Source organism: Kwoniella bestiolae, chromosome 4, assembly GCF_000512585.2.
Source record: "Kwoniella bestiolae CBS 10118 chromosome 4, complete sequence".
Classification (NCBI taxonomy): domain Eukaryota; kingdom Fungi; phylum Basidiomycota; class Tremellomycetes; order Tremellales; family Cryptococcaceae; genus Kwoniella; species Kwoniella bestiolae.
In genome coordinates, this window is record NC_089244.1 from 153,602 (window position 1) to 175,242 (window position 21,641).

At 47.3% G+C, this 21,641-nt stretch overlaps 9 protein-coding genes across 9 annotated transcripts; 5 read left to right on the forward strand and 4 right to left on the reverse strand.

The window, feature by feature from the left end:
* Positions 1–917: 917 nt before the first annotated feature.
* On the forward strand, positions 918–3,361 carry I302_105624 (uncharacterized protein; the record flags this gene model as incomplete). The annotated part of the gene is made up of 9 exons (XM_019191372.1): positions 918–1,070; positions 1,146–1,307; positions 1,364–1,449; positions 1,551–1,813; positions 1,912–2,123; positions 2,269–2,601; positions 2,696–2,817; positions 2,881–3,092; positions 3,222–3,361. 9 exons carry the CDS (start codon positions 918–920, stop codon positions 3,359–3,361), a joined length of 1,683 nt encoding a protein of 560 aa, XP_019046002.1.
* Positions 3,362–3,570: 209 nt separating this feature from the next.
* I302_105625 (uncharacterized protein) lies at positions 3,571–4,421 on the reverse strand (the record flags this gene model as incomplete). The annotated part of the gene is made up of 3 exons (XM_019191373.1): positions 3,571–3,742; positions 3,817–4,007; positions 4,125–4,421. 3 exons carry the CDS (start codon positions 4,419–4,421, stop codon positions 3,571–3,573), a joined length of 660 nt encoding a protein of 219 aa, XP_019046003.1.
* A 345-nt stretch (positions 4,422–4,766) lies between these two features.
* I302_105626 (uncharacterized protein) lies at positions 4,767–5,887 on the forward strand (the record flags this gene model as incomplete). The annotated part of the gene is made up of 3 exons (XM_019191374.1): positions 4,767–5,061; positions 5,193–5,567; positions 5,685–5,887. The coding sequence occupies 3 exons, from the start codon at positions 4,767–4,769 to the stop codon at positions 5,885–5,887; spliced, it is 873 nt and encodes a 290-aa protein (XP_019046004.1).
* A 351-nt stretch (positions 5,888–6,238) lies between these two features.
* On the reverse strand, positions 6,239–9,067 carry I302_105627 (uncharacterized protein; the record flags this gene model as incomplete). Its single annotated transcript, XM_019191375.1, has 13 exons — positions 6,239–6,490; positions 6,571–6,615; positions 6,683–6,861; positions 6,961–7,230; positions 7,355–7,538; positions 7,634–7,802; positions 7,896–8,013; positions 8,091–8,104; positions 8,177–8,294; positions 8,359–8,429; positions 8,491–8,708; positions 8,776–8,815; positions 8,865–9,067. The coding sequence occupies 13 exons, from the start codon at positions 9,065–9,067 to the stop codon at positions 6,239–6,241; spliced, it is 1,881 nt and encodes a 626-aa protein (XP_019046005.1).
* Positions 9,068–10,062: 995 nt separating this feature from the next.
* I302_105628 (uncharacterized protein) lies at positions 10,063–10,857 on the forward strand (the record flags this gene model as incomplete). Its single annotated transcript, XM_019191376.1, has 3 exons — positions 10,063–10,275; positions 10,366–10,504; positions 10,577–10,857. The coding sequence occupies 3 exons, from the start codon at positions 10,063–10,065 to the stop codon at positions 10,855–10,857; spliced, it is 633 nt and encodes a 210-aa protein (XP_019046006.1).
* A 710-nt stretch (positions 10,858–11,567) lies between these two features.
* I302_105629 (uncharacterized protein) lies at positions 11,568–12,214 on the forward strand (the record flags this gene model as incomplete). The annotated part of the gene is made up of 3 exons (XM_019191377.1): positions 11,568–11,688; positions 11,859–11,999; positions 12,075–12,214. 3 exons carry the CDS (start codon positions 11,568–11,570, stop codon positions 12,212–12,214), a joined length of 402 nt encoding a protein of 133 aa, XP_019046007.1.
* Positions 12,215–12,644: 430 nt separating this feature from the next.
* Positions 12,645–15,799, reverse strand: I302_105630 (uncharacterized protein; the record flags this gene model as incomplete). The annotated part of the gene is made up of 9 exons (XM_019191378.1): positions 12,645–12,869; positions 12,974–13,125; positions 13,196–13,520; positions 13,576–13,603; positions 13,664–13,756; positions 13,839–14,072; positions 14,155–14,504; positions 14,591–15,100; positions 15,167–15,799. 9 exons carry the CDS (start codon positions 15,797–15,799, stop codon positions 12,645–12,647), a joined length of 2,550 nt encoding a protein of 849 aa, XP_019046008.1.
* A 1,625-nt stretch (positions 15,800–17,424) lies between these two features.
* Positions 17,425–19,115, forward strand: I302_105631 (agmatinase; the record flags this gene model as incomplete). The annotated part of the gene is made up of 8 exons (XM_019191379.1): positions 17,425–17,680; positions 17,766–17,798; positions 17,860–17,936; positions 18,007–18,198; positions 18,268–18,483; positions 18,563–18,737; positions 18,813–18,935; positions 18,997–19,115. The coding sequence occupies 8 exons, from the start codon at positions 17,425–17,427 to the stop codon at positions 19,113–19,115; spliced, it is 1,191 nt and encodes a 396-aa protein (XP_019046009.1).
* Positions 19,116–19,514: 399 nt separating this feature from the next.
* On the reverse strand, positions 19,515–20,929 carry I302_105632 (uncharacterized protein; the record flags this gene model as incomplete). Its single annotated transcript, XM_019191380.1, has 6 exons — positions 19,515–19,598; positions 19,679–19,941; positions 20,030–20,253; positions 20,319–20,443; positions 20,509–20,699; positions 20,767–20,929. The coding sequence occupies 6 exons, from the start codon at positions 20,927–20,929 to the stop codon at positions 19,515–19,517; spliced, it is 1,050 nt and encodes a 349-aa protein (XP_019046010.1).
* Positions 20,930–21,641: the final 712 nt, after the last annotated feature.

The following is a 21,641-nucleotide window of genomic DNA, read 5'->3' on the forward strand; positions in this document are numbered from 1 at the left end:
TACAGGACATAGGATCAGATCGGACTACAGAATGATTATTCTGTACTGCCATGTCATTCTGACAAGATGAGATTTGATCCGTCTATCGAAATAATCTGGCATAAAACCAAAGACCTTCCATGAGATGCTTGTTACCCTATTGCGTGTCATCTACTATCTGTAGTCACCCCTTCTACCACCGCATGTTAACTTTTTTAACGTCCCTATGAAGATTGGCACAGAAAACTGCAGTATAAGCATACCTGTGCGTTCATCTCCCCCCGATCTCACTGAGGTACTGTATCCACCTATACGAACGAATGCGGTACTCTGCCTCACAAAGAACGAAAAGAGCGGCAAGAACCAAAGGTCTCGCTCGCCTACAAGGGAAAGGGGAAAGGGAAAGGTCTGAAACGAAACAACCAAATGCGAATGATCCCAACGGAAAGAACCCAAAAACAACGAGTGGAAATGGGTCTGTCTTCGCTCCAACACCCAACATCCTCTTGGCTTTGGCCTCGAAAGAAGAGGGCAGAGGAGAGAGAATTGCGTAAGTCACACGTGTGGTGGCGTCTTACTGGAACTTTTCATGTAAGAATAATCACCACCATCGATCGGACGGGATCCCATTTTTTTCATGATGATGATGATGATGATGATGAGCGTGAATGTGGCAACCTCGATTAAGGCACAACCCCTTTCGATACCCCTACTCCCTGATACTTATATATACCTCCCACTTAATTGGACAAGTGGGTCCTGCAGTTGCAGTCCACCAGCTTAGCTGCTTAGCTGTCCACCGGTGATCCCGGACCGAGCCCACCAGAAAAACAAGTCAATCCAACATTTCCCATTCGTCGTTATATATAGAATAGTATAGTATAGAGAGATATCCATCTCACTCTGATCATCCCATCCACAGCGACAATTGTACAATCATGTCCATGTTCAGACACTTACAGCTACCCAGAGCCGCAAGATCTCTACGAGCTACGACTAAGACCGTTCGAGCACCACAGCGATGTTACAGCTCGAGCTCGTCAACCTCGAGGCAAAGCACGAGTCTTGTACTTGGTGCAGCAGCGGCAGCTGTGAGTCATCTTATACGATAGTATCTATGTATGCGCGTGGTACGATGCTGATGCGATTCTAATCTGGTTACACAGGGAATAGCAATAACCTATCATACATTCTTCCTTCCCTCTATCAAAGCAGATGAGGGAGTAGATAAATACCCTGGAACCAAACAACCTTCAGGACAGAAATTGATAAGTTACGAGGAGGTTCAGAAACATACGAAAAGGGATGATTGTTGGGTTATAATTGATGTGAGCTTTGTATCGCAAAGAAGACCAAGGACGATCTGACCTGGATGAAATTGCAGGGCAATATATACGACGTGACTGATTTCCTGGATCAGCACCCGGGAGGAGCGGAAATCATTCTAGCGAACGCAGGGAAGGATGCTACGTGAGTGTTATCATCTGTAATAGTAGAAGCTAGTGCAAAGAAGAGAATACTACATGATCATCACGCGATTTGTATTGATGAGATATATTTGACTACCACAGCAAGATATTCAAGCCCCTCCATCCGCCCGACGCCCTAGACACCCTCGACGAATCGCAGCACCTCGGCCCTGTCGATCCCTTGACGATGCCCGAGCCCACGGAGGAAGAGCCAACAGAGGAAGAGCTGCGTATAAAAGAGGCGAGGAAGACCTTGCCGCCGGTGGATGCGATGTTGTTGGTTAATGATTTTGAGGATTGGGCGGAGAAGGTATTGTCAGGGACGGCTTGGAATTATTATAAGTCTGCTGCTGATAGGGAGTTCAGTGAGTTCTTGGCTACTACTACTAAGCGTTCCATTCATCTTTTCACCTTTCGACTTTTGACTGAATGGCTAACTAAGCGTGATCCTTTTCATCAATAGCCGCAGCGGAGAACCAAGATGCCTTTCAACGATATTACTTCAGACCCCGAATCCTTCGCGACGCTACGACTGGATCTATTAACACTGAGTTTGTGGGGATGAAGACGGATTTGCCAATATTCATCTCTCCAGCTGCTATGGCTAAACTTGGACATCCACTGGGTGAGGTGAATTTGACGAAAGGTGCTGGGAAATGCGGGATCGTACAGGGTGTGAGTGTGACGTCCAATTCATAACATAACATCACATCACACCGACAAGACCTTCTTTCCTTCCTTCACAGATCTTTAGCTCACCCGCAATATCCCTCGACTCGACGAGCATTGTACTGATACTTGGTCCAATATCCTATGACAGATCTCAATCAACGCCTCCTGCTCCCTCGACGAAATCATGTCATCCCGCCAAGCAGGTCAACAAGTCATGTTCCAAATCTACCTCAACAAGGATCGTAAGGCCTCCGAAGCCCTGCTCCATAAAGTCACGGAACTCGGAGCATCCGCTATAATATTTACGGTCGATACACCTTGGCGATCCAAGCGTACACGAGACGTTCGAGCCAAAACTGCTGTTGCTCCTCCCCCCTCTTCGGATGGGCAGACGAAATCCAAGTCTCCGCTGGGGGTTAGTCAGGCGATATCGGGGTATCAGGATACGAATTTGACGTGGAGTGATATAGGGTTTATACGGGTGGGTCGAGTCTACCTTTCCCTCTTCTTGCCACTATGGGATGTGTACAGTAGAATGAGATGGATGGTTGTACTGACGATGGGATGATACGTAGAAACATACAAACCTACCTATCATCGTCAAGGGTATTCAAAGTATGGAAGATGCCGAATTATGTGTACAACATGGTGTACAGGGTATCATACTATCCAACCACGGTGGTAGACAATGCGATTTGTGAGTTTGGTTTATATGATGTTCTGGAGGTACCGAGGCTCATACTCTAGGTGAATTCCATAGCGCACCAGCACCTATCGACTTGTTATACGAAATGCGCATTAACAAGCCCGAATTATTCGATAAGATCGACGTAATGATGGATGGAGGTGTCCGGTCGGGTGCGGATGTAGTCAAAGCTTTGGCACTGGGTGCGAAGGCTGTGGGGTTGGGTCGGAGCTTCTTGTATGCTAATGGGACGCATGGCGAGGATGGGGTCGTGAGGTTATGCGAGAGTGAGTGGGGTCTCTTGCTCAAGTCTAAGCCATACCCATACCTTGCCAAGCAGACACGTTTGCCCTTGAGGAAGCGATGGTCAGTCCGTACAAGTACTTGTTGCTGATTCTCGTTGTCTTCACCTGCAGTCCTAGCTGAAGAGATCACCAATACGATGCGTAACATCGGGGCCAACAATATCTCAGATCTCAAGCCTCAGTTGGTCGGACCTGCTGGTCCGTGGGTGTATGGCAACGCTCCGCCATGGGGAGGGAAGAACAAGGCGTAGTATGCTTAGGACTTTCTGGGGGGCCGTATCGTGATTTCAAAGACTGTTTATACGTTTTCGAACCTATGGGGATTTGCTTATAGAATGGTATGTTTGTATCAATATATGTATATGCATGTCTCTGCATCCGAATATCTATCAATACATACACCTGTTGACTTGCGATGTCTTCTCTTTTTGTCATGTCGCGCAGTGATCTGATGGGATGTCTACTTTGCTCCTGCTGCTCCTTTCGGTTCATCGGGACCCATCTGAACAGCGAAGAATAAAGCTATACCAACAATGTACATCCAGTATTTCTGGAAGAAGGTTTTCTCTACTTCTGGCGGTGCGGGGGCGCCTGTTGATGGGTCGACTGTGGGTGGAGGGGCAAGTGAGGGGCTATGTTCTGGGAGTTAGCAATGACCATTGATAGGTGTATGCTGGCAATAGGGGTAGGAAGCAAGACGGCTTACCCGAATGTCTTTTGAGTGTTTTGAGGGAAATCGACCTTCAGGTCACTCAACCTCGATGGGAGTTTGACGGAGGTTGTGGAGTTGCTTGAGCATGTATGGGAGGAAGACGAAGGAAGTATGGAGATTGATGAGGGTGTTGAGGTCGATGTAAGGTGGATTTGGATCTTGGGTGGTGAAGAGGATAGGTAACACTACATCAGACATAATTAGTAAGATCCTACCAAGTACTACAAACCTCGAAAAGATATTCTCTCCGGCTGTATAGTGAAAGAGATACAAGACATGTTCGATGATGACGAGGCACTCACACTCCTCGTACTCCCAATCAACCACTCCTCCTGTACATCATGTTCCCCCAGTTGTACACCAACCTGATACCATCCATTCCCGTCGTCTACTTGTCCTCCTCCTGATGATCCATTAGAATGATCTTCGAGTGAATAGAGGGTATCTTGGATGACTAAATTACCCAGTTGCTGGAAAGTAGGTGGTGAGTCGGGTGAAGGGTGAGGTAGGAATCTGTGGTGGATCTTGAATGTCTGTTGGGCGAGGGTTAGCGGTGAGGTTAGGAGGAGGGCTGTTGAGAGGAGAGAGAGGGACCACATTTGTCACTTTGGATGATCTGATATGTAATATAATATATTGAAGTAGTAGTACACGAATGTGAGGTATAAGTCATATATATACAGTACAGTGCTCGTATACCATACGAGCAGTGAATGCATACTGGTGAAAGGAAATGGGAAAGCGGCGATGTCCGAGCGCAACGCGAAGACGGGATCAATTCTGTATGCGCTATGCTTTGACCCGGTTATGAAGGTTTTACTCTGTTGTATCCAGCTCTGATTTTTCAAAATATTGAAAAGAAAGTGTTCTCATTTCTTATTCTATGTCTATTCCTATCAACCAGTAAGATTCATCGCAGCACAAGATACAGTCCGATCAACAATATGTCCGCTCCATCCAAACCGCTCAAATCAGCTCTCAAGAAGAGCTCCGCACCTGCTCATGCCTCCTCATCAAAACCCAAAGCTGGCCCATCAACTTCCTCCAAGGGCAAATCGAAAGGATCAGTCACGCTAGCTACCAAACCTACTCGATTCAAGGGATCAGATTTAGAGTCGGAAAGTGAAGGGAATGCCTCTGGATTTGAGAACGAGGATGAGGATGTAGAGATGGAAATGGATACGGATGAGGAGATTGAGAGGAGTAAAGAAGGGAAGGAGGGGAAAAAGAGTGGGAATAGTGAGTTTCGGTTCTATCTGAATGATATGTACTGTCTTTCGATCATGGCTTCTGTCAAGCTGTGTGACGAGACCATAACCGTCATATATAATATGACCATCAGCTGAGACGTATGTACTGCATTGCATTAGAACGAAAGAGATCAACAACAACAGCGAACGACTTCGGATCAACCTTGACCTCTCTCCTTTCTGATCCCTTGATCCAAAAATCAAAATCCAAGAAACCCAAAACCACCACTACTACTGAACCCTCCACAAGCGAAGAGAAGACAAAACAGAATAAAGCAATCCAACAGCCCATCTTGGCTCTATCAGCACACAAACCCCCAGCCAAGGCATCTGTATCGCTCGAAGCGAAGGCGAGGAGACAGCTCAAAGCTGAAAAGGAGGAGAAGCAGGATAAAGCGAGGGTGAAGGACGTGGTTGAGGGTTGGAGTACCGGTGATGGAGTCATGGGTGGGATGGAGTTTGAGAAGAGTTTGAGGAAGACTGCGCAGAGGGGTGGTGGGTGTTTTGTTTTTCGCGCTCTCTTCTTTTACCTCTTGAACATCATTCAACATCATAAAGCTACAACATACATATATCAGATTACTCCAGTACAAAGCTAATCACCCTCAACAGTAATCAAACTATTCAACGCCATCCTCCTCGCATCCAAGAACTCCGAAGCTGCCATGACCTCCCTATCTGCCCAGGCGAAACTGAAACCCGAAGTAGGCAAGAAGAAGGAGAAGGATAATATCCTTGGACGAGGTGGGAACAAGGATGATGTGCTGACTAAGGAGAGTTTCTTGGATATGGTCAGGAAGGGAAGTACGAGGTGATCTCTTTAGACTTATGGTTTATGGTTCAGCATTATCCGTGTACGTATCGTTTGGGTGCGGGAGAGACTTTCGATTGGACTGTCTACCTGCCGCTCGGAAGAAGCCAAGAAGCAATGTTCGATCTTCTGGTGAAGCTGCGGAATAAACGCTCAGTACTACCACTCTTTCAGTGCTTTACTTACAAAACACAATGGCCACCTGATCTCAGTGAACCCTCCTAACTAACGACGATACTTATTTCATTAGCGAATTGAGATTCAAAATCAAATTAGACGGGCAAAAGACATTCATTCATTATACAGCAGTTTACTAAATTATAAAGATTACTAAGCACCCTCTCCTCAGTTTGATCTACACCCTCGAGGTAATCCTAGTAGGAGGTATACTGCCCCCGGTATCCCTCAAACCATCTTCCACCCTTAACATCTCTCTATTCAATCTATCCTCGTCGCGTTGCTCCCTATTACCATCTGCACCAAGATGTTGACCCTGGCCTTGAGCTTGAGCTTTCTCATCGACTGGACTTTCTCCTTCCTGAGCCTGTGTAGAGGATGTTGATGCATAAGTACGTTTGAGACTGTATGATTTGGTGCAGAGCGTTATCTATCATATAATACCCAGAGATAGGATGATTAGCACCACCCTGTAGCATGATGCCGTGTACGACGAAGGAGATAACTCACCGCTAACGCAGCGCAGGACAATGCACATCCGACAATCCAGCAGACCTACGGTCCCAGCGCGTATACCACATCAGCTAGTGGTCCGAACGAGAAGGGAGAAATCATCACCCACCCGCATGGAATTCGCAAAAGCTTCTAAGACCCGATTCTTCATCTCCCCCTCTGGCAGATCATGTAACGCATGATACCCTGCCGTACTGGTCGGCGCGGTAAATGCACTCCCATATCCCTCGATCTTTGAGAACCTTGATCTCAATCCAGTATTGAAGATTGCTGTGAATATTGCGACTCCTATCATCGGGGTTGATCTCATCATCAACATCCTTGAGTAACTCAGGCAGGAATGGACCAGTGTATAACATAAGATGGGAAAATGTCGACTGGACATACCTATACAAGCCCCAATTGACCTCATAAGCGTCCAACAAGCCGTACTAGCCGCCATATCTTTCCCCGGCATAGACGCCTGAATGACCAACATCGGTGTGGATATCGCCAATCCAATACCCGCAGCCACTATCACCTGTATACCCTCCTGCGTGGCGTAGGAGACGTCGTACTTCAACAAGGCATACCACAACCCATAGCCTAAGGCGCTGGTGGCGAACCCTGTCCAGATTATTGGTCGGACGATGTGGAAACGGGTTGATACTTGCCCGGCTGAATATCGGGTGGATGGTCAGTACATTTCACGGCAAAGATGGATTGATATACATTTTGATGTAGTGGTATATTGTTGGAGCAGATTCGGTTTCGTATGGGATGAACGTGGACCGGGACTTACCGATCATCGCGAATATAGACAAAGCCACGCAGAACGGTATGAAATCCACACCAGATTTGAGGGACGATGCCCCGCCTACACCTTGGAAGAATTGAGGTAAGAGGAAATTGGCAGGCATGAACATGAGTGATTGGAGGAATGAGCCGAGCGTGAAGAATAGCGGTGTGCGCGTTTTAAGCATACGCTAAAGTACACCAGAATCACACATATCAGCCATGAATACCCACTTCGGCTTGAGAAATACTAAATATTTGTATATAGATATGGATCGCGACCTACCGCAGGTATTATAGCGTTCTTCTTAGTAGTCAAGAAATGAATTATGGAGAGGACGGTCACAGCGACTCCCCCGATTATCACGGGGAAGGCAGTCTTCGATCCGAACCCTTCGTCTGCTGCGTTGGAGAAGCCTACTACCACTAGTGCGGCCGCTGCCATGACCATCACACTAAATTACGGCACAAAAAGGAATCAGCTCAGACAGCTTGTAGGGTACAAGTCATGACTTAGTCGAAAAGATACCAAGTCACAGTACACTCACAGACCAACAAAGTCAAATGATCTTCTCAGTTCGGCAATATCCCCTCGTTGAGTTCGCTTGAGGTTCAAGAAAAAGTACAGGAGGATGAGGGCGACGGCACAAATGGGTATGTTGATGTCTTGGTCAAGCAAGTGAGACTTGGAAGTCAGTGTATGTTCAGTGTCATCGAGGTCGTCAGACTCAAGCTCAACTCACAGAAACACCATCGCCTATTCCGATGGGATTGGATTTAGCTCGGACGTTCCCAAAAAAAAAACAGAAGACTACCTTAGCAGACTCACCAACTAGCTCTAGTGGTTAATACACCACCCAAGATCGGACCTAGTGTCCCCGCTACACCCCAGCTCGCACCCATATAACCCTGATACACCCCTCGTTTTTCCAGCGGTACCACATCGGCTGTCCCACACCAACACTGTCAATTCCCTGGCTATCCCGCGGGAATACTGTAAGAGGTACTTACAAACCACAATCAACGATAGACTAACGATCGATCCACCCCCAAGTCCAGCGAATGCTCTGGCTACTATCAACCTGGACGTATCATCAGTAAGTTACATTCGAGAGAAAGGTGGGAGCGGGAGGATCAACTTACCAAGTAGCATTCTTGGCTGCTCCGCACAAGGCGGAAAATACCAACATAATGATCACTGCCATGTACAATGAAGGTTTCCGTCCAATTATATCTGTTAATCGACCGTTGATGGGGTTCATCATTACTTGACTTAAGAGGTAGGAGGTACCGATCCATGAGTATTCTGAGGGGGTGGTGTTGAACTCTGCTGCGATCGTTGGTAGGGCTGTGGATATGATCTATGGCCATAGTATTGCCACATATCAATATATGATACACGTTCACTACTGTAAGAGGTTGACGTACAGATTGGTCCAAGGCAGATATAAATCCAATTAAACCGATCCTACATCCCATGCCTGTCAGCCCAGCACTACCCGTCAGAAGTAACCCACGATGGCATGACGATCCACAAGTTATTCTTGGGTATCTCAGGCTCTTCCTCGAACCTCGCTCCAATCGGGACTGTAGACCGTTCGACATTTTCTATATCCTCTTTCTTTTCTTCATCATTGCCATCCCAATCTTGAGGTTGTACTCTAGGTGAAGCTCGTTCTATCTCGTCGATCGAGGTGGTGTGGTCCCTATTGCCTGACATCTTGGAGATTTGACTCGTGTACAGGTCATGCCAGGCTACTGGTTCATAAGAGATAATCAAATATCACGGAAAGAGGATCAGAGGGAACATCAAGCATGAACAAGAGTATATCGAAGAGGTGAAATAGAAGCATGTTACCATCTCGGTTAACCCCGATAAACTTAATTGACAATGCAAGCTAAGTGTTCGGGGTATATCAGGTCCGGATCATGATCGGCGCCGGAATCACCTACAGCACTGGGAAAAAAAGGTTCCGAGAAAGTGGAGGTCCTTGGAGGTTGATTCTTAGGAATGGTTTGCTTGTTTGCCCTCGGGTCCAGAAGCTTGGCTGTACGATAGCTCGAACGTGAATGATTTTGATTTTGATGTTGATGTTGATTTTGATTTTGATTGTTTTTGTATGTCATCTTGAAGAGTTCCAATGCACCTTGAGGCTCATTCGATCAGCAGGGTGGGTGTTGGCTGGGATATTCTGGACGAGTATGTCGATTGATATCGCACTCGTACGTGGAGGTTCGAACATCAAGTTGAACGGTAAGGCGCCGATAAGGCGATGGCTCAGGATCTCGAGTAGTGAGTGACATTGAGTAGAAGATACGTCGACACTGACCCATCATTGCAAGCGTTTTCATCCACTTGCATATGATGGGAGCGACGTGCAGTACGAAAACCAAATGAGATATCGCACATCTGAGACGCGGCGCTGTGGCATCCCTGATAATGAACGGAACCGAGCGGAACCGAATTAGATAGAGTTAATGGTGGGGGACCTGACCTGACGATCAATCACGATTCGCAAATCCATCAACCGGATTTGCAAAGCCCAAGCATCAAACTCTTCTCATGGGCGCTACGGTCACAAACACACTGCATCAACATGTCTTTCACCATATAAGTTCTAACGGTCAGATTGCGGATTGCATCCATCCCTCAAATACCAACAAACCGGTCTTCATTCAATCAAGCTAGCTTGATATATCAAGGGTAGATCCAGCATGCCGTTCAGATCACTTGTGACTATCATAACCCTCATATCCTCTGTGATCGTGGTTCATGCCAGTCTCGTTGGTATCGATCCCACAGATCTTGCTTCGCCCACTTCCACTTCCACTTCCACTTCCACGTTTGCCGGCCTGATCCTAGAGCCCGCTACTACCATTTCTAGTGCTCAACCAGCTATGAGCCTGAAGCAAGCGACTCGATCAGAGGTGAGCTTCTCAATCTAGCTCATCGTCTCATCCTGTTTTCCCTATCATCAATAGATGCTCACATTTCACGTTTCATGGGACGCCGCTCAGATCATCGAGAGATCGTTGTACGGCCTTCGAGCGAAGAGAGGCGTACCTTCCCCTATGCCACCTCAAGATACAGTCTATAGTCAACCTGACAATTACCCTTTTGCGAGATCTTATCAAGGCAAAGGAATGAGGGTCACGCGTGAGCTTTGCTATACCCCTCGTTTTGATTGGCGATGAGAGGAGAGACTCATGATGCTTCTTCATCGAATAGCCGGTGTCGATTGTTCCCAAGGATACTGTACACAACATACCACTTTTGCCGGTACTATCCTCCAGAATACCGCGATTCAAGATTGTGCGAATTTCGCTCATGGGATTTATGTAGCTCCTAATTGGGGTACCAAAGGTTATTTATCTTTCTCTCTGTGGTATGATACCTCGGTAGATGTTTGGAACTGCGAGGCGTACTGGAATGTTGAATTCAATTTCGGGACTTGGGATAAAGTGGACGAAAACGCCGATCCGGTATATGGCTATTCGGTCGTTGCGTAAATGATCCGTAGAGCGATGAGAAGAGGATATCATGTCGTGGATGAAGTGAAATCAAGTATGCAGAGGAGTTATCGTAGATTGCGACGATGATGCTGATGATCTCCCGTCGCTGGAGAGGAATTAGGCGAGGAACGTACATCAAGATGAGTATCGGTGACCATGAGCGGCAAGACTTTTTCCGTTGATCCCTCATGTCAATTTTCATCGAGACGAGGCATGATTAGGATGGAGTGGAGCGTAAGGGCGATTCATTCAGCATTCGGCGATTCATTTGATGTTCGAAACATCTACTACACTCGTCGACGGAGGCAATCCGCTGCATCAGCTCAGCTCAAGATTCACGTCTTTCATCATAAATAGCATCAAACATCCCCGAAAATAAGGCGAGGTCAGACAAGGAACATGGACAATACTTAATGTTAAAGTAAAGGCACAAAGTGAGAACTTCTGGTCTGCATCGAGAAACCGAGGTTTCTATTCAGATTGTCTGACACCATTTTTATACCGCTGTCGGTACGTATTCGGGCTAGTGCATTGTTATTCGTGGGATTTGATAGATATAAAGATAGTTGGGGATTACAATGACTCCCCAATTTATTGCTCACTCTCACCGTCACCCACTGACCAGACTTGCGATGCTCATTTACACAACATTATTCCGTTTGACGATCAAATCTCGTGGTCCTTCTGTGTATCGACTTTCATCCAACATGTCCTTGAGGACTAGCTTATCCCTGGCGGTCCTATCCTCATCATCCCTCGGCGTTTTGGCAAGTCCCGTATTCATGGACACGTCCACCTCCACAGGCGTTGCTACTCCCACCAGTGCAGGTTAAATCGACAGACCTCAGGGAATCTACGCTACTATCACCGCCAATGCCCAGCCAGCAACAAGCCTAAGACAAACAACCCGACAAGATGTGAGTGTCCAGTGGCCCCACAATAAATAACCAGTCAGAGCTATAGATCACAATGAGAGAGAGAGATCAATCATTAGGTAGTCAAGCGAGCCCTAGATGGCCCCAAAGCCAGACGAGGTACCCCCTCGTGCCCCTCTGTCCCCGCTCCAGATTTCCTCAACATCACTCAAGACGCCTATCCATTCGTCGGAGGCCCTCGTTCAAGCGGAACACTAGTCTCTCGTGAGCATTCGATACCATACCATGACCTATAACTGACATATTGATGGTGGATGGTCTACCGGTGTGATAATATAGCATATTTCGAACCAAGTTGGGGGTTCTACATCCAAAAAACCACCTATCCCCCCTCCACACCTCCGAATACCGTCCTTCAAAGTTGTCTGGATCTCACCCATACGAGGCCTACATCATTCTACTTCAATGATGATGGGTAATATTCTTTCGAGGTGTGGTATGATACCTCTGCCGATATCTGGAACTGCGAGGCGTTCTTAAATGTCGAGTGGAATCTTGGGAGTTGGAATAAGACGAATGAGAATGCGGATCCGATTTTTGGATACACGTTGTATTCTTACTGATCTTGATGGAGTTCAGATAGATGTCCCGGAGAAGGTTACGGATAATTGATAAATATGGAAGAGAAGCAAAATGAACGATGTATGAACAAGTCACATAATTCATACTGACTAGAAGGTTCTGTGTTATTTGTGCCCTGGTCGGATAGCCTTATCGGTACAATTCACTCACTCTTCGAAATGGAATACATAGCTACATGTATATCAGCTACATAATCAAGTTCACCGTGTATGCTACATCTACATAACCAAACCTCCATCAAGGAATAAAAGAATCCTTCTTCCAGGTTTATAGCACTTCCCATCTCTGTACACCCATAGAGACCAATCTAACGAACAACTCTTCTCTTCTGCCTACCCTGGTAAGATGGATGGTAGTACCTTCGTCCTTCTCACTTCCAACATGTTCGGCAATCTGTTGAGAACGAGGTTTGAATCGGACTGTCAGGCCTAATCCTTCGACTTCGGCTCCTGAGACCCAACCAAGGGCCATACGGGGCATTGAGACGTGGGACTATAGCAGTTCGAAGATCAGTGAGCGATACTGAATCACGGATATCCGAGCGAAGACCAAGGGAACAAAGAGATCAGGCATGACGTAAGGAAAGACACACTCACCTTCTTGATCTCAACGATATCATCCACAGGCCAAACGAAATGCTCCGACTTTCCAGAAATAGGTACGAAAGTGATCCTAGGCTCTTTAATTATATCATTCCTGTTCTCTAGGATGATATGACCAGAGGTTTTATCGAGTTTACACGGGTAGGCTGAAGAAAGTATTACGATGTCAGCCGATCCGTCTTTGTGGGGGAAGAACGGAAAATCGAGACAACCCACAATGAGGTGTACCATCATCTTTGATATGACCCTTGAAGAACAGCTTATCCACCTTTGAACCGATCTTTTCGCCAGTCGTCAGATCCGTCTCACCACGATCGATAGCTTCGATACGTGCCTGTTTTTTACTGCCGTCCACAGCGACATCCCCATTGAAAGCGGCCATCTTCTTCCCAACAGATTTGAAAGCGCCGAGGATGTGAGACTTGGTCTTGTGTTTGGCTTTGGCAGTTGCTTCTGTAAGTCCACCTTCTTCTTCGGCTTCCAATACTTCGACGTCGTCTTCGGCGGTGACAGTAGCGGGGGTGGTATCTTTGATGGCTTCCTGTAGAACAAGTCAGCTTACTTAGCCCACATGCTACTGGTTCCGCGGTACGAACCTTGGGGGTACCTTCGAGAGGAGGAGGACTAAGAAGGTAAATCCATCAGCCGATATTTTCATACGTTTTACAGACACGTCAAACTCACGGAGGTCGAGGCAATGGCGAGTTAAGAGCCTCAGCTACTCGTAACAAGTGTAAAGTCAACTGAGCATCGGTAGGTACACCAGACAAGATCGAGCTGCGAACGATATCCAGTCAATATGCAGAACTTAGTTACAGCCACAGCTGTAATGTCATTGTTAAGAAGAAACTTGACTCACTTTCGAATATCTATCAATTCTTGCCAGTTTGGTGGGAGATATTTGACCGCTTCTTTAGCAGCTCTGATCAACAGAGGTTGACCCCAGAAGCCGACACCAAAGAAGAACGTAGCTGATCTAGCGAATACCCAAGGTGGTATGAAAGTGAATAAGAAGGCTATAGGTACAAGGAAAGCACCGGCAATTTTGAATCGAGCGTAAGAATCTGGATAAGGTGCAGGAGGTGATAGAGCACTATGCGGACAAACAGGATCAGCATTACTCACCTCAGAAGATGAGGGAAAGACATCGGAAGGAGAAAGAAATCTCAACCTACTTTGTCATTCTCTCCATCGTGTCTGCAAAAGCACCCAATCCCTCTTCCGTGGCTTTAGTCATCTTCGATACCATCTCGTCCCTCTTCCTTTTAGCTTCCCTCTGTGCCAACTTCTTCTTCTCCTTGTCACTCAATGGCTTATCAGGAGTGACTGTTTCTCCCCCGACGACGACCGCACCAGAGTCGAGGCCTTGGGATTGATCTTTACCGTGTTTCTCACGGGTTACACCAGGCTGTCCAGGTGGCACATCGTCATCGGGCTCAGAGTCGGTATCGGACGAAGTATCGCTTTTACGTTTCTTCTCTCCTACACTTGAATTTCCAGCTTCTTTACCCTTCTTTCGACCGTCCTGCGATCGTGCGAAATCACAAGCCCGGTCAGCTCAAGTCAAAAATACCATGTTAGAGAGAGGAATGTACAGACGTAATCACTTACAAAGAGTAATCTAGTGGTATAAGCCTGTAAGATACTGGTAGCTTCGAAAGCCTGTTCCTCAGCCTGTTCAGCTTTACTCCTATGAACCGTCTTTCCATCTACATTTCCCAGAATACTCTCATCTCCCTTTTGATTGGTTGGATCGGTCGCACTGGGAGGTGTAAATGGTGCGGGCGCAACAGGCGGGAAGAACCATCTTCGGCAATTTGGGAAGCAGACTATAGCGATGAAGAACGAAACTACACCAGCGACGGCATAACCGAATATCCAGCAGATGAAGTATGCGGCGCAGAACGATCCGGTCCTCCATCGTTCTTCAGGGGACCAGGACATCATTCGTTGGACTTCTCGCATACCCATCAATGAGGATGGTCCGACAGCTGCGAAGACCCTTTCGAGGTTGGATCGAAGGACGTCGGAGTGGGATGGTAAGTTGGGTAAGGTAGAGGGACGTAAGTCCGGTTCTTTGGCTGGGAGGTGATGCGCGGGGTGGAGCACGTGAGTGATTTGCTACGAGCCACAGCTTATCAGGTGAGCAAGTATACCCCGATTGTCTAAATCGAAACAAAGACTCACGACGTCAAATCGTCTCAACATCGCATAAAGTCTATCATCCTCAATACCAGCTACCACCGTTCCCTTAGGTTTCTCACCCTTCAATTCTCTAGCTTCAGCCTTTGTCTTTTCCACTTCCCTATGGACCACAGCGGGATGTTCATTCTGAATTGCCTCCTTCTGCTCTTCAGGGTGAGTAGCAGCATTGGTAGGTAATGCCGTGGGAGCAGATTCCGAAGATGGTTTGAATGGGTCGATGGAAGCTGTAGGTGCTTGAGCCTGACCTGCATGAGCTGCTGGTGCGGTGGTACCCTTCGATGGGTCAGATGGATGAGTCTCGGTAGATGGGACAGATGGAACAGCGGCTTCATGAGGTTTCTCGTGGAGAACTTGCTGAGCTGCGGGATGGTCGGTATTGCTGCTGTCTACCGTTGGGCCATTGGCAACTTGTCCTGCGGGGTTGTGTGCACTGGTGGGATGAGCATTGACAGGTTGAGCAGGGGGTGGTGGGACTGCTGGTAGATCCTTTTGAACTGGTGGGTGAGCAGCGACGACAGGCTGAGCAGGTGGGACAGTCGTGCTTGTGATGGGAGCTGTCTCCGCAGTCGTCTGACCGTTGGCTGGTGGGTGAGAGATGGGTGGACCCAAGTCCATTGTGTTATTTGAAGATTGCTGGGTCCTATTCTATTTGTCTATCTATGATGATACGAGTTGGTTGTTGAATGTTATATGAGGTGTGCAAGATGTATATACAAGAGGACGATGATAATGAGGATGATGATGATGATAATGATGATAGCGAACAATGAAATCTCAACTTTGAGTTTGATGGGAAAATCCAATTTATGGGAGGGATTTTGTATAGTGTGACGTCATCTCGTCATCTTCCTCAGGGAAAGGGAAAGGGAGGGATCGTCATTACCACATAGAAGTGTACTGTAGCACCTACAGTAGCAGATGATCTCTAATCCCATGCCAGAACCACCAGCAAATGACGGTTAAGATGCATGTCTTCTCGCATTCAACGACAACCCGAAAGATGTACATGAGGAAAAGAGGAACAGCAGATCTCTCCACTCTGTTCTGTGCCAACGACTGTGATATAACCGTGCGCAACATGACAACATGTCCACATCCTCCTTTGAGCCATCCTATCGTTTCACTTTGTTCCTCCGCCGATGTTTGGTCCTTTGTACAAACCATGTTTCCAGTAAAAGCTCCACTCATGAAGGCATGGATGCGTTCATTGACCAGCCTCAGAACACACAACTATATTAGCGTGATCTGAGAGGAGAATCGTCTCCATCAATATCACCTATCCACCACAGTTCACAAGGGCTAACTGCAATGCAACAACGAGATTGCTTTAGTCTCCCCCTCGAGAAAGGCCTTGTATACACAATACCTCGAAACCCTTAATTCTCTTCAGAGCTATCTCTCCGCAGTTCAAAACCTCGCCGAGAATCTTGCCCCCGCCATACGCGATCAGCCGGACCTGAGCTCCATACTCAATGTATACAAGGTGTCTGAGGCTACCTTCAATGCCAGTGCTACCGAGTTCCACACTTATAAAGACCATCTAGTCAAAGTAATGGACCAACTTGGGGTTACCCCGGAAGAAAAAGCTCAAGAGATAACCCGATTGGAAAGTCAATGGGAGCACACCTCCAAGGCATGAATTGATACCCTCAAGACTCAATCGATGATCACTTCTCTCCAAGTGCTTACTCATGTTAACACCATTTTCTCTCAAGCCCTTACCTGGAGACTTTCTTCTCCTCTCAGAGTCAATTGATAGCTATAATAGCACGCAGATCCATCCGCACCGGTATTCAAACCGGTGAAGGCATGTCTGCGGGTCGGGGCTCCCCCTACACATCCCTCTTCGCTGAGTTCCGTCCGATGTCGCACCACGGCTGATCGTCCATCCTCGTAGCCGCAAGCGAGCTATCGCTCATCAGCTGATCTCCTCAACGCATTTCGGTATCTTCGGTAACATCTCTTGCAGCAGTCAGTCAAGCTTAAGTCCAGCCTCTCGTAAATAGGGAAGAATAGCGTACGAATGGGATCAAATGGTTTAAGCGAAGGACTGGCTGGGCGTCTACACAAGCGCTGGCGGATAAATGATTGCTTACATTTCGCGCCATGCTACCCCATTCTTTTTGCGTGACACTTGATCTTACTTGAAATCAATCCATGGATTTCGACTTCATCATTCTCTACGATAGACACAACATTCATATAGCTTGGCCTCCTGATTCCCATTCGTGACACTCAAGATGTACCGCTCCTCGACCTCGACCTTGACCGCCCTCCTCTGCCTGACCGGCCTCATCACCCACGTCGAAGCCCACGGCTCGCACGCAAAGGTCGATCCATGGAACGACGAGTATGCCAATACACCTGATCTGAGTTTCAGCGGAGTAACAAGTTTCGCCCATCTACCTCATGTGAAATGTCTGGATAAGCCTGAGCAGGCGTTCGATGTGGCTTTGTTAGGTGTTCCGTTCGATTCGGCTGTTTCGTTTAGACCAGGTATGTGCAAGTCCCTTCATGTGGATGAGTCTGGGTGGAATGGAATAGAAGGCTGATTTTGATGGGACTTGGGTGGGTGGTGTAGGTGCTAGATTTGGTCCTTATGCTTTACGAAGTGGTGAGTATCCTTATGCTTTGTATCTTGGTTGGATATTTGGCTAATTTGGCTCATGGGATAGGATCAAGGAGACAGAGACCGGAGAGGGGATATACTAGTCGATTGGAGGTTAACCCATATACCAACGGACTCTATGTCGTGAGTAGAACTCCACCTAGCTCATCTAATCACACCTACAGCTGAGCATGGATCTGATCGTCCTGCTTAGCTGGACTGTGGAGATGTCCCGGTAACTCCCTTCGACCCAGCAACAGCTATCAAGCAAGTGAAAGCGGGCTACAAGTCCGTGTTACACCATCCCATAGTAAATGAGGAAGAGATGAAGAGGCTTCACATGCAAAAAGGTCTAGATGGGGAATATCATCCTAGGATAATTGCTTTGGGAGGTGATCATACTATAGTGAGTAATTCTCACTTACTTATATCCTGTAGAGGGACGCTTTTGGATTGATGTTATGGTGATTTGAAGGTCCTCCCGATCCTTGATGCCGTTTCAGAAGTCTACGGTCCAGTCTCAGTCATCCACTTCGACGCACACATCGACACCTGGAACCCCAACAGATACCTCGGTAGTGTATCCCTCCAGGCTGATGTCAACCACGGGACCTTCTTCTGGCACGCTTACGAGAGCGGGTTCATCAAAGCCAACTCGTCCATTCATGCAGGTATCAGAACCAGATTCTCCGTGAGTCACACCTTTCGACCTCTTCACACCTAACACCTGATACCTGGGTCGAGGCTGATGCTGGAGATGTGAAATCTAGGGCCCACAAGATCTAGATGACGATGTCACTGCAGGATTCGACCTGATCCATACCTTCGACATCGACGATTATGGAGTGGAGTGGATCGCCGAGAAGATCAAAGCTAGGATCGGGAATGGGCCTGTTGTCATCTCGTTAGATGTGGATGTGATGGACCCTTCGATCGTTCCTGCTAGTAAGTTCCATCTCCCCCTCCGCAGTCGAATTTCACAGGGCGATGTAGGATAGAGGGCTAACCAGTGCGTGTTAGCTGGTACACCCGAATCAGGTGGATGGACTTCCCGAGAACTCAGAAGAATCATCCATTCTCTCGTTGGTCTGAACATCGTCGCGTTCGATGTGGTTGAGCTTTCCCCTGCTTATGATACGCAGGGTGAGTTATGCCTCTTTACTTATACGACGATTTTCGAAGCTGATTGTCTGGTGGTATATAGCCGAAATTTCCGCTATCGCTGCTGCTGACATGGTCTACGATTTCTTGAGTATCTTAGCATTGGGTGTGGATGACCAGTCCGCAAAGAAGGCTGAGGGTAGAACTGTAGATGAATTATAAGGAATACGTAAGGCCAGGATGTGGACATACCAATATCGCGGAGCACAATATATAGCATATACCATCAAATCACCCATGCATGAACAGACAATGAACATAACTGCCGTTTGATGGGTACCAGATACTCTGCTTACCATTCAATCGCGGTTCCATACTCGTAATAATTTCCAATGTCCTTTCAAATAGCACTTTTACGTAGAGAAATTGTCAAATTTATACTGTCCTCTTCCTTCGCAGGCTTCGAGAGGAATAGCATCATTTCGACGTGATTTTTTGGGCAACAGGGTGGAAAGTAGATACCCATACATGCTACTCTCACATACAAAGGGACCAATACTATACAATCCATAACCATATCTCTTTGTCCTGCTCACTCATCCAGTCCCACCATCTCTGAGCTTATCCTCGTTGAGTAAGAGCATTGGCATTTGGTTTCTCAGGTAGAGCCTCGTCATTCGATACAAAGTGATTATAGATCATTCGCTAAAACCACAAACCCACAATCAGCTTTAATCCTCTCTCGATACTAAGCAAAGCGGAGGAAGAATGGAGGCATGACTCACCTTGAGATGATCAAAGTAAGTGAAAGGTTCCACAGCCTTCTCACCGGCGGCAGCCATCCCCGGTAGAGTTTGAATCACCTGATCCCTCTTAGGCTCAAAGAAGAAGGGCATCGAGACTCGGTAGTTTGATCCTCTGTGGATGACTCGGTGGTAGGTCGATTTGTATTGATGGCCTGTGAGAGTGTCGATGATATCTCCTATGTTCACGACGTACGCTCCGGGGATGGGATCGGCAGGGATCCAACTTCCGTCTTTCGATTCGACTAGTCACCGTCAAGCGATCAAGTCAGCTCGTAGGTACAGCCAAGCAGACACAGGCGGCAGGTGGAGTAGAACGAAAGGATTACCTACCCTGCAATGCTCCAGGGGTATCATCCGCCAAGAGGAAAGTCAAGCACCCATAATCCGTGTGCGCACCACACGAAATACCTTTATCCAGATCGTATTCCTCTGGTAAAGGTGGATAACCGATGACTCTCAGTACCCAATAGTTGTCATCTTGAAGTTGGTCGAACATCTCCTTGTGGCCTAGGGCATCACACATGGCTCGCATGAATGCGTGACCGATCTTCTTCCTACAGCCATCCAGCGGTATTAGCAACCAGCGAGTCTGATGTAAACACTGGGGAATGGAACTTACATCTTCTCGGTGTAGTCGAGTAAGGTATCTTTGAATTCTGGCAAGTCATCATCTGAAGGCCATAGCTGACTACCTTCAAGTTGCGCGGTAGAAGGATTGGCAGGTTCGGGGTAGATATCAAGTGCCTATATGTACCATTCAGCTTGTCAATCCCATGTTCTCGTATAGAAAAAAGCGGAAGGTGGCTGACCTCCTGTTGATCCCTCTTAGCATATGTAACATTCTCTCCTATCTTCTGGTATCCCCGTACTCTGTCCATACTCTTGAAGATATGGATGGAATCCTTCTTCTCCTGGGGTTGTTCGAAGAACTTGTGACCGAGCTTGAGAAGATCTTTCATATATTCCGGTGCGAGCCCATGACCAGTCACGTAGAAGAACCCTACCCATCCCTTTCTCATCAGCTACATTCCCATCTTGTGTGACTTGAAGGATATGATTTAGCTCACCGAACTCCCTACAAGCTTTATCGAGCGTTTGACTAGCTACTTTACGAGCCTCCTCGGTAGAAGTGGGATCGAGATAAGGAGAGATATCCACTATAGGGAGTCGCTCGGAACTTACCGATCCTTGTGCGGATCGATCTTTCTTGATCATCTCGATATCGGGCATGGTGATCGTATAATCTTCAAGTATGTAGTGAAATGGTAGTGCAGCTTCAAGGTGGTATGAACAGATATGTATGGAAGATGTGAATGGTCATATGGCCTTCCATCAACGTTTCCTATCTTTATGCTTGTCATATCATCGTAAGCTGTTAAGCTCAGACGCGTATGCAGAGCAGTATCGGCGCTTGACTATCTTCATGGGCAAAATTGGTGGTCCGAACTCCGGTGGGCTCAAGCGCGGTCCGATCCCTGAGGTACCATCATTCCCAGGGTTCCGCTGTGCGGTGCGGAGAACACTGCGTATTTCGGTCTATCACCAGGTGGTAGGTAATTTTCGCTGGTATCTCGATAAGTGCGGTAGCTCCATCTGGTCTCTGACAAACGTACTCGAATACCTACCAAATGAGGAAAGTCGAGGAGCACATGATCCTATGGGCTGGTGCAATGCCATGGGCGTATTTTGTAAACGCTCAATGGCGCTTGTTTCGGGTGGGGCTAAAGAAGGTTTTACCAAATCAGAGGGCTAGAAAATCAGGATGACGAGATAACGAGAAAAAGTCTCTGCTTTGCCAAGAGATTGGTGCAACCGATCACACATACCTTTCGTACCTGCTTATCGGTGGAAGCAACACGTCTCCTAACATCTCGCTTGAAAGCCTACTGCATACCCTCTGCTTTGATGCTTAAGCGAACTCGAGTCTACTGTTCGAGTAGTG